At 37.9% G+C, this 12,321-nt stretch overlaps 1 protein-coding gene across 1 annotated transcript; it reads right to left on the bottom strand.

The window, feature by feature from the left end:
* Positions 1-5,474: 5,474 nt before the first annotated feature.
* Positions 5,475-11,027, bottom strand: NHLRC3 (NHL repeat containing 3). The gene is made up of 6 exons (XM_009586110.1): positions 10,878-11,027; positions 9,852-9,999; positions 9,114-9,314; positions 7,876-7,967; positions 6,214-6,326; positions 5,475-5,703 (listed from the first exon to the last, which is right to left on the bottom strand). The coding sequence occupies exons 1-6, from the start codon at positions 10,980-10,982 to the stop codon at positions 5,475-5,477; spliced, it is 888 nt and encodes a 295-aa protein (XP_009584405.1). The 5' UTR covers positions 10,983-11,027.
* Positions 11,028-12,321: the final 1,294 nt, after the last annotated feature.

Raw genomic sequence — 12,321 nt, 5'->3', positions numbered from 1 at the left:
GTTTATGTCAATCGACAAGGTACAGCCATCAATTCTGTTGGATCTCTCCAGAATCCTCACACACAGGTGTGGGTTTGTTTTTTTTTTTTTTCTTTCTTTAAAACATATTTGCCATTTTTTCTTTCCTCTGGTACCAAAGAAGTTCTAAGCAAAAGTTAGTATTTCAGAAGTCTTCTGAAAATACTGAATGACCTTAATGAAACGAACACCTGCTAGCAACTTAGCAGTTTGTTTTAATAAGCCATTTACTGACACTTCAATTTCAGCCAGATCTTCCGATTAAGACCCTGTCAAAAAATGTTAACAGCATGGAAAGTTTGCTAAGGACTTCGACAGCAAGCACAGATAAAAACCCCAATATCTGTTCTGGTCTATCCTTCCAGAAGGGTTCCTTTACACCTTGACCACCTAGTCACCCAAACCCTTTGACAACTGTCAGACTCCTGAGAGCTAGGAGCAGAAACCAATTCAGCCACATCAAATCACAGGGAGATAATATTACTCCTGCACAGCACACAGATCGGTTTAGTGCTGGCAGTTCTAATATCCAGACTTCCTGTCACGCAGTGAACATTCTTTTGGATTTGTTTGTTTTTAATAATAAATGCCATGAAAACATTTTGAAATTAAAGCCTTACCAGTTTTCCACTGCAAGGCAAGTTTTCCGATCTATACAGTTTAGACAAGGAGTGGAGCAAGAGATGACTCAGTTATCACCTGTAAATGACTCCATGGCGGATAAGAAAAAAATTTCCCATATTAGACAGCTCTCTAAGCTAGCTAAAACCAGAAAACATCAGGTTGAAGACAAACGAATCCAGACTAAATGTAAAGCCTTCCCTTTATAATGTTGTTTATTGACTACTAGGAAGGATTAAAATATACAGACCTTAGTTATTAAAGAGTTAGATTTCTTAAGCCTTAATTTGTTTGTAAGAGATCCCATCACAGCTCAGACAGAATTAATAGGTTCATTCCTGATGTAACTGGGCAAAGTTTTTTACTTCTGTTTTGCAGATCCAGTTACACAATTATATTTGGTTTCCTCAGCCTCAAAACATGTGATCTTATGATATTCATCTCTCATTTGTATCAGTGTTACTTTGCCTTTAATGCAGTAACAAATCATCCTGTGTGCATAAATCAATATGCTCCTGCTTTCAAATTTCATACAAGCAATATGACTTTGATGCTTCATGAACACTGAAAGACTCAAATATTTTGAATCATTTACCTGAAGAAAAGCCCACGTTCAAACTTTTTGATGGCAACTGCTGGCAAATAAGATTTTTGCAGATGCAATCCCCCCAAAAGTAGAATAAAATAGTAATACAAAATCAGAGCAAGGTTTTTAGACAAAGGCTGAGAAAGGAGAGGTAGAAAAAAATTGGTGAATCAGATCCAGTAAGCTTAGATCTAATCGCAATCAGGGGCACCTTTAGGGAAATATACTGGCATTACTGTTTTGGTATAATTATGCTGCTACAGTTATACTATTATAAATTATTATGTTTCCAAAGCAACATATCAGGAGTAATTCCATTGAAATCAGTGACATAAGGAATAGAAGAATCAATTCACTATACCCAGTTGCCTCTGGACACTGAATTACTAATTTTTTTTCTAGGAAAAACAATGGAAATAAATAAAAGATGGACATAAATCCAGTAGTAATAAGCCAAAATGACTGTAATACAATTATCTGCTTATGTTTAAAGCAAGCTATTTTGAAAAGAGAAAGGAAGTCTGGAGCAATTCATTATCTTTGTTGACTTACTCCAAATATTCAGAAATTACCAGCTGTTTACATTTGCTAGTGTATAGCTACACATAGTATGCCAGGCATCAGCAGGGGTTTGGTGCCCTCTTATGTTTTATACAAGCAACTTCAGTGATTGCAAACACTTCTTGGCGATAGATCACTTGTGAAGGCTTCTCAGGGTACAAGTTGTTAAGAAAGTAAGCGTCAACTAAGAGAACTAACTGCTTAATGCTTCAAAAAGGTTAATAACCACTTTAAGGTGGTGAACTTACTAACAGTAATAAGCAGACCCACAGACATGCCGGTGCACCCTCCCCCTCAGCTTTTATTGAGACAGCTCAGCCTCACTAAACTGATCTTGCATGGCACAAACCTGACAGAGGTTTCTTTTGTTTTGGCCAGACAGATATTGTTAATCAATTGCTGACTATGATAACACAAAAAAAAACGCTGGTTAGCATCACAGAAAAATCAAGATGAACTGTATTAATAGACCTGGTCCTACCTCCTAGGAATGTCATCCAGTTAACAATCTAGGTACTTACCCAAAGAAAAGGATCAATTAAAAAAAAAAAAAAAAAAGTCTGCAAAGTTGGAGACATCAAAACATGGAATATTCCTATTTCCTTTACTTGGATACTCCAGTGACTACTTCTCACACTTAAAGGTTGACACCTATTAACTAAAATTAGATTTTTCGGGGTTGTAACAATCACCTTATGTTTTCTTTCTTGTCTAGTTAACGCTGTAGTATTTTTTTTTATTTCTTGTGCAAGTATTTCTAACCCATAGAGAAGTCCCTTCTTGATCTTCTAAAAACTAAACAGATTGCTCAGTAAATCTTTTCTCGAAATAAAACCCGATTCTATATTAAGAAGTGTTTTGTCAGTTTGTTTTTAATTTCCCTATTAGCGTCAAAAGGGTATACAGTTTAAATATTTTTTTATACTTGGCACATATGTAACTCATCATCCCATTTTATTAATTACTCAGAGGAAAACATCTGGGAGAGATTTATGTGCCTTTTTTGATACATAAATTAGAATGCATAAGAGATGGGCCACAGAAATAGTAATGTATAAAGATAACATGGAATTTTAGATTACATTTGAATGTTGGTATCAGAAATTATCAAAAACCTTATTAAAGTGCTGAGGACCCCATATTTATTAAAGTAATCCATTGCAATGGAATGTATTAATATTAGTACAGAAATAAAGCCAAGCCTTTCATAATGGGAAATTCTCAATTTATTTTATCAAATTATCCTACTACGCAATTTTTCAGAAATCAGTTTCAAGATGATACATAAGAAAACCTTCAGAGAATTAGCAAGTTAGTGCACAAATGAATCATTTTCTCAGTCTGGTCATAAACGCAGAGGTGAAAAGGAGTCTAAGCATCTCATACTAGTTAATCGTGAGCATCCCTTCTTATCACAGATACTCAAATGCCTAGAGACAAGGCGCATTTTGGCATCGTGGCCTACTTCAGTAAAGCCAGACAAAACTGGATGAATGCTCCCCATTTCTAGGGACTGCAAAAGCCCACGTAAAAAGAGTTGAGAGCAGATTCACGCAGCAAACAGAACCTTGTAAGAAATAACTTACTGGTCAATATCCAAAAGTGCACTAGTCCTTTACTGAACACAGAAGTATGTTCCCAAAGAGCTTCGAGTCCAGTTTCAAATGGATGTGACAAAGGAAAAATAAATAGGGAGAGGATGTGGGTGGTGAGGAAGGATGGACATGCCTGGACCCCTTACACCACCAAGATACACTCAAATATAGTTAATGATATTACAGTAATATTTTTAAAAAGAAATCCACCTTGTGTAGGTGAGAAATAGCTAAATTGCACACAGAGCCGAGATCCCTGAGCTAGTGGAGACCTAGTTAGAAAATCCACACAACACACTGCAAAGCAATGCGGACCTATCCATCTAGGTCTAGAGGAAGTACTGCTACTTTTTCAGCTAATAAATATTGCTTACTAGCTACCATTCAAGACCATGTGAACGATGGACCATATTTGCTAGTGTATAACCCTGAAGTTCTTGGTTCTAAGGCTTGCATGAGGGCAGCCAGGTTAGATCTGCTTTTGTTATTGTGGATGTAGCCAACAACAACAAAGCATTCATGTTTAGTGCATTAATCTCAAATAGTACTGAAATCAGGCCATCAGGCTCCACAGCGGAGTTACTTTCTACAGAACATATGAATCTGACTTTTCTGGACAGTTTTCCCATCTGCTGACCCAGAAATTTGTGATCATAGGTTGAAAACTGCCAAATTAAGATGCATTTGCTTTTGATAACATTCACTGAAGTAGGTATTTCCCATCAGAATAATTCCATTTCCCATATTCCCTTTCTAAGGAAGTTGACAAAAAAATTGCCTCTCTTAGCTGGTAATTAGCATTAAAATAGTCCACACAGTAGAGTAAGTGTGTGGAAACAGCAAAAATCCTCCCAAATATTTTGAAGAGCTAGTAGATAAATATGGAATGCAGGTCCACAGCTTCACAGAGGTAATCAGTTATTCACTGTCTCATTTCTGCCATGCCATTTTCCCCATCCCATTTTCCTATACCCATTTGCCTCTGTGCTATAAAGTGAACTAACTTAAAATCTTGTAGCAACTTGTAAAGAAAACGGAACCACTCTGGACTGGGAATGGAAAGAGACAGCATTTTTTAGGACAGAGTTTGGAGACATCTGCTAGGATACAGTGTGAGAAACTTAACTCTAGACATTAATGGAGTTGATGAAATCTAAGTGCTGGATATAAAACACTTAAAAATCCCCAAATCAAAACAGACGCACTGCTGTTAACTGACAGAGCTTCAATGAAATTGGGAGAAAATCATGTGTCTCCCAGTCCCTAATGCTGATTAAGACTTTCCTAGCAAATTGCAATTTGTTTATCTTGAGGAACTTAAATGAGTTGAACTTCAATATGTTCCACTATGAAATCTTACGGAAAGAAAACTCAGGCGGATATAAATCAAGTCAGGTTAAGAATTGATTTAGTTAAGAATCAGTACTTGGCTGCTGTGCACATACTTTTCAATTAGTTTGAAGTGCCTGATATCAATTTAGCTTAAGCTTATTACAGGCTAGAGCTGAAAACTTAGATTTCAATGCTTATGTCATTAACCACCTAAGGCAGATGCCAGTATCAGCACTGACACCAGTATCCAGCAGGATCTTATTCAAGATCATAATGCATCTCTGTATTCAGTGTTGAGCAGTATCAGCACAATGATTCCAAAAAACATGTGAAGAAACATTAAAATGAGGTGCTCGCTTCCCAGGAAATCATTTATACACTTCTTTCAGACAGTTCTGACCTTCATTTAACAACACACAGAGGCTAAGTAGAGGAGCCCCAAGATGACCCTGTACATTTAAGAACAGCGGCTGTGTTTGTAAAGTTCTATATAATAAAATTAAGATGCTTATCAAAGTCATTTTACAATTCCCAGCAACAAAAGCAAAAGCCACTATAGCATTAGTAAAATGAGTAACAGCTCAAGACCAAGTACTTCTCCAGGACTGCAGAACAGCTAGGACAGATTCTTAGCTCTACAGTTCAGGGAGCACAATGTTCTGTGCTTGTTTAAGGAAACACAAGCTACAGAAAACTCAAGGAAATATAGTCATAGGTCTTATACGTCACACAGCTTGTGCCAGGGCAGTTGTGGGAAACCATCAGCTTAAGGGTACATATTTTTGTACTTGCTGGGCTCCAATCTCTGCAACATACACTGCTCCACTCTTCATGTCTACATCCACAAGGTGTGGTTTGGTTTCATCTGCCAGCTGGACTGCGTTGACCGTAACACAATCCCCAATAGAGCCAACCGGTGGTGCCGCCAAGATTGCTAACCGGTTGATGTTCAGCTGAGCTACAATCAGGTATTTGTAATTGGCAGAAAATCTGTGAAAGACAGAAATATATTTTTGAATCATGAACTCCATATGATATTTCATTTTAACACAACCATGGACTTTAAAACAAACCAAACCTCCTTAATAGTCAAGGGTTTGAAGGCTACAACAGACTAAATGCAGTGAAACATTGAGAATTAACTTGAAAGCCTTGCTCTACATGTTGCTGCTCCTTAAGACAGATTATGCTACAGAAAACTCATTCAAGACAATCTCTCCTCCTGTAAAAGCTGCAACAGTAAGGTCAACAACACACAACAACTTTAAAATTGTTCCCAAAAACAGTTCCCAATCCTGCACTCAAATCCGTGGGGCTTGTTATAAAGCCAGGATTTCCCTGTCAAGATACAACTGTGCATATGATTAGGGCCCAGCACCCTATTAGTTAAACTGGTTAACTTCTTGTCATCTGGCATTAAATATCAACATTTTAGTTCACCAGTAAGAGTACACCTTATTTATGTAATTGCATGCTTCTAGAAGAACTGTTCAACAATACCTGACAGAATAGGGTCCATCTTCTGAAAAACAGCTGTTCCAAGACCCGAGCCATTCTCCTGTGACTTTATCAAAAACCTGGATTCTTTTGTTGTCTCTGTCTGCAACCCATACCTGTTAAGAACAAAAATCATGGCTGTTCACAAATAGAATAAATCCAACGCATTATTTTCTTACACGAGGAAAGTATCCTGTAGTAAAAGAGTAGTACACCTTGAAAGAATGTACTTCCACATTCAAAATTAAGTAAGTAGATATGACTTCCAGATATAAAACAAAACTGCCACATAGTTAAGATACACAAATTATTTCATATTACTTTAACATAGAAATCAATGCCTTCTCTTCATTTTTGTAGCTATGATATGGGTATTTTTAGTAGGATTTTTCTCCCCTGCAGTGAGGACATATTCCCACCTATTTAATTCTAAAGATACTGGTCTGACACCCGCTAACAATTTTGTTTTAAACGGTAGTCTCATTTCATGATCCAGGCCTATGATGACTGCATCTGCAAACACTCTGATATGCCTAATACTACCATAAATATTGAGCAACTTAAACACTAAGACCATTTTCAGCATGTTTTGTCTAATCAGTTTTGTGGAGCTTATCTGTGTTCCACCCTGGGCTAACTGGGTTCACAAACACTGTAAGCTAGCAATACCATTAGATAGTTCCAGTGAATGCCTCTCTCATATTACAATCATTGAAATTTTAGCTGTTGACAACTCGTCAGTCTGATAAGTAAACTTCATGACTTTTCTGGGATAACACCTGAAAGGGATCAATAAACAAGCTGACCTGAGATCCTAAACTCTACTACAGCAGTCTCTTAGATTTCTTAGGAATTGACAATTATTTCTAACCTAGGCTGACGATCAACACCATGTTGGCAATAAAATCGTAGCCCATCGCAATTGCTGTCTTTGAATGTATATACTCATGGTTAGCATTAAACACAAAGCGCCCATGTCCCTCCTCTTCTCCCTCCCACCCTGCCAGTTTTGGCAGAGAAGTGATTTTTATAGACGCTTCTTATTCTGGTTCAGACAGCATCAGCAGAATTAGCTCAAACCAGTGGTTTAAGATGTTTTAGTCAAGTAATCTTATTTTCCCTGAAACAGATTAAGGACCGACCATACAATTCCCCTATAAGAGCAGCAGGGCAAAAGCCAGACTACGATTAACACCTGGCAGAAGTAGACTCTTGAATGCCTTGTGCTGCATGTAGAAAAGGACCGATGTTCACAACCTAGCCAAAGCCTTACTATCATCTTAAGCTTTGGAATTTCCAAGCATGAAATTAAAGTCCCCTGAAGAAACTTAAGTGCTTGGGTAGATATTTATTACAGAACATAATTCTCCTGTACTCTCACAATGGCAACTTGTTAGAAACTGCAGGAGGAACAGTCTGTTGTTGCATGGACGTTGACAATGTAACCGGTCAGAACCCTTGTGTTAACCTTGCAGCCAGCTACTTTAGTAGGATCTGCAGTGTGAAACTTCAGCTTATGACCACTATCACGCTGAAAGCTGTAACCCACATAACATGACCCAGATCAGAACAGTTCCATCAAAAAAGAAATACAATTTGTTTTGTTCAAATACACGTAAACAAGTGTGTCGGAAGATGAAAAAAAATTCTCCCTTTATTCTTTACCCGTCCAAAAGGATCCACTGTTACACTGTGAGGAATCTTGAACTGACCAATGCCGGTCCCATTTGTTCCAGTCAGCCATATCTCTTTGTAATCTAAACAGTGAGCACCATGAAAAAGAAAAGTAAAAAAAATCACAGTAAGAAAACAAGAAAATAGCTTTAAGTCATTCCCTCGCAAACTTACTCTGATTAATTTTTAAAAGTGGAATTTCTAAACCTAGACTTTTTAAACACAGCACTCTTGATACATAAACCCAAGAAATACTGAACTACTACAGGAACTACTGGATTAGTATTAGTGGTTTCAGGATTATGGTTACCGAAATGTAGCCACTAGTACACACAAAAGCCATAGTCCAAGGCTCTGTTAAACAAAAAAACCCAAACCAAACCAAAAACAAAAAACAGTTGGCTGATTATGATATTTGTTTACTAAATTGATTTTTTACATTTGTTTCCTGCAGTTTTGAGTTTTAACAATTTACCATTTTGCAAACTAGATATTAGCAAACGGACTGGTTTATGATAGCGCAAAGAAGAAACAGTAGCTCCTCCACTTTTCCCCAACTGCAGACATGCGCAGACTCCTCGCTCACAGCCCTGACTAACACTGATCATCTAACTGGGGAATATAAGCAAGCTAATTAGAATCACGGAATAATTTAAGTATAAAAGATCTCCAGACACCATTGGGTCCAACCTGCTTCTCAAAGCAGGACTAGCCTTGATAACAAATCCAACTCTGAAGTTAGATCAGGTTGTTCATAACTCATCAAGTTTTGAGCATCTCCAAGAGTGGAGACTGCACACCCCCTCTGGGCAAACTATTCACTCTGTTCACCCTCACTGTGAATCTTTCCCTCCAAAAATTGAGCTGAAATTCCCCCCTCTTGCATCTTTTGCTCAGTGTTCCTCGTTCTTCACTGTGCATCTCCAAGAAATGTGTGGCTCTGTCTTCTCCATACCTTCCCATTACTGACTTGAAGACAGCGATAAGAATGCTCCTTAGCCTTCTGTCTTGAAGACTGAACAAACTCATTCTCTCAGCCTCTTGTCACAAACGATTAGGAGATTTCTCCTGAAGTGACAAGCAGTAAAACATGACCTGATCCAACAAAGTCTTCAAATTAATGTTAAATGACAGCTCTACCTAGTCCTCGCTTAAAAGTATTCTCAAGCTGTGTTATTTAAAATTCAATCTTTAATAGTCAACTACTGCGGAAGTTCATTTTTCCATACCGTTGGATAGTTTGAGCAATCTGTTATTCATTCCTCCGTCTCCATCCACAACATAGATATCTCCACTTTCCTCTACAAAGATCTCTGCTGGTTGATCAAATTGTAGGGGAATCAAACTTGAACCAGCATTACCTGGCGTGCCCAAGATCTGCATAAGTTTACCCGAAGGGCTATACTGTTTCACAGTGTGCCCATATTTCCCTGAATTAAGAAAAAAAAGTGGAAAAACATCTTAAAACAAAATGTAAGTATTACAACTGATTACAAAGATTAAAAAAGAAAATCTCCTGATACTCACAAGTGATATTAATAGATCAAACAGACAAAATTCTATAGTGAGAATATGACTGCGGGTTAGTAAATCCATAGGCTACAACAATATTCATCCATTGTATAAGGGCCACCAAACCTAGGACAGAAGATAAGTCTAGCCAGATTTTTTTTTCCCCTGATACTTCTCCTGGGAAAACAAACAAACAAACAAAAACCCCCCAAATCAAACCAAAACAAAAAAACTTGCTTACTAAGTTCAGAAGCTATAAGCAGACACACAGCACAACTCATGAACCTTCAGAGTATTTTGTGCAGCACCTGAGAAGTTTGTTCATGGCAAGAAAAGCACAAATCTGTCTCAGAATTGTTTGAGAGACTTAAATAAATGGAGTTGTTTAAAGTAATATCTGCAATACTAGCATTTTCTTCCCCACCTAATACTTCTCATATCACCACCATGCATACCTGTTCCTACATCTGTGATCCATACTGAACTATCTGTTGCAGTGTTCAATACAAAGATACCATGAGGCATTTCAACTGTATTATTCCAGGAGTAAAGAAAATAGCCTTCCTCTGAGAATACAAGTACCTTTGGTACATTATCTCCCCTCTGAAAAGGCAAAAAGAGGTCTATTAAGAAAACATATTAAGCAAGTAATCATATTTTTGAAAATTCCTCTTTGTAAGATTTTTGCAACATTTCATGAATCATGAAAGTCTCCTGAGACTGTCTGCTAGATCTCATTTTTTCCAGCTAGAAGAGAAAGAGATGAGTCTAAGTTTAGGGTGCAAAACCTTCTACTCATTCTAGACTTTCAACTTAAATCACGTAGAGTCCAATTTTCAGAGCAGCCAAGCTCCTGCAGCTACCTTGGTCTTCATTTTCAATTATGTTTTTAAGTTCTTGCTGAAAAATATGCCAAGCATAACACAGGCATGAAAAACTGTAACTGTACTTATTAGCTGCATGGCACTCCAATACTCATACAGTGCTTTATAATTAAATCCCACCTCTTTCCACATGGAGAGAATGTCTTATCTGTGACCTAGAGATGCCAATGCATGGAACTGTGTAAAGCAAATAATTGAACTCCAATTACTGTAACTGGCTGAAAGAGCTGCGTGTTTTTGATTTCACGGGACAAAGGCTGAAAGAGCGGAAAAGGACTAGTCAGTTGCCCCAGAAACACAGCTTACCTCACCGTTAGAGAAGCAGCTACTGTAACTCAGTTAAGTTGGATCATGCATTCATGTCACAGAAATGTAACGCTTTTAAAAGCACAAGCAAGTACGGTCCCAGAACTGCTTTAAAAAATGGATATAGCAGAGATATCTATACTTATATTTTCACTAATTTTGATACAATAATTATTCATATATATATACACACATACATACACATATATCTCTCTCTTAATGTAAACTAGACTCTTTAAAGGCAAAAATACACTAGGTTAACATGGAGAGAAATGTAGTATTCTCACTCACTTGTCCCACATAGACCAAACCATGAAGAGAGTCAACAGCAACACAAAATGTTTGACCAGTGAAGTATTCTGAAATTTTAGGCCAGCCTATGTCCAGCTTGTACATTTGTTGCTGTCCCTTCCATGCAGAGGAGTAATCAAATGCTTTTAAAACCTGAAAATACAAAAATAAATATCCATTAGTAGTTCCACGATGGTGGAATCAGAAGAACCAGCAGTAGAAAGTAACTTTGTACTGAAGCATCATAAATTGATTTATTCAATTTAAATTAAGAAAATAGGTAAACAGAAATAGGCTTGTAGCTAGGGTTTTGGACTACAAATGAGCAAATTTCGACAAACTGGAAATTAGCTAATGAAGTCCTTTGGATTGGGGAGCTCTGTAGTTCCACGATGGTGGAATCAGAAGAACCAGCAGTAGAAAGTAACTTTGTACTGAAGCATCATAAATTGATTTATTCAATTTAAATTAAGAAAATAGGTAAACAGAAATAGGCTTGTAGCTAGGGTTTTGGACTACAAATGAGCAAATTTCGACAAACTGGAAATTAGCTAATGAAGTCCTTTGGATTGGGGAGCAATATATATATATATGAATAATTATTGGGAATTACGAGGCAAAAAACACACCCTGAAATTTCTTACATCAAAGTTCTTATTACTATCTGTAAATCACACTCCAAGAAGAGGAAAATAGTAGAGAAGATTCCAGATGCAACAGAATCAATAACCACTTCAAGAAGACATGAAAATAAGAAAAAGAAAAATCAGAATACAGGGGAAATACAGGTCAAGAAGGAAAACTACATCTTCGAAATGGGGAAGTGTAAGATACCAGTAATGGCAAAACTCAGGTCAATGTATACATTTTAAAGGATAATGGAAAAAAATCATCTTCCGCCTTTTTGTTCTATTTTTCCAGCAGAAGAACGGAAGCTAAGCACAGCTGCGCTGCGGCAAGTACTGGATGACGATCTAAGCACTGAAACGGAAAGATCAGGCTGGAACTAGGAAGGAACGAGCGGTGACCCTGAAGGACCAGGGCCATTTAACATTTCTCACGTTAATTGCCTTGCCAGAAGTAGGGGTAAGCCGATGACAGAGAGCTAGGAACAGCTTAAGAAAGACTAGTCTTTCATGAAGAAAAAACGAGAGTAATTAAGCAGGGATTTTTTGGAGGAAAAAACCCCGACAGTAAGAAGCGCACAGTTATCCACCCACAGATTATGAAGTTTTCCCTCGTTTAAGCAGAGCATGTTGCTCGGAACCCCCTGGGAAAGAATCGCCCAGCGTACGCGTTCACCTCAGAAGGGCTGTCAAGTCACGTAAACAAGCCTCCCCCCTGAACCGACGTAAGCCAGAAGAGGCGCGGGAAGGCACCGGGACGAAGCGGGGCCCGGCGCCCTGCCCGCACCCCTGCGCTCCGGAGGGTTCCCGCCCAGACC

This window comes from Fulmarus glacialis, unplaced genomic scaffold, assembly GCF_000690835.1.
Source record: "Fulmarus glacialis isolate BGI_N327 unplaced genomic scaffold, ASM69083v1 scaffold29309, whole genome shotgun sequence".
Lineage (NCBI taxonomy): Eukaryota > Metazoa > Chordata > Aves > Procellariiformes > Procellariidae > Fulmarus > Fulmarus glacialis.
This window is presented reverse-complemented; position numbering and strand designations above follow the sequence as displayed.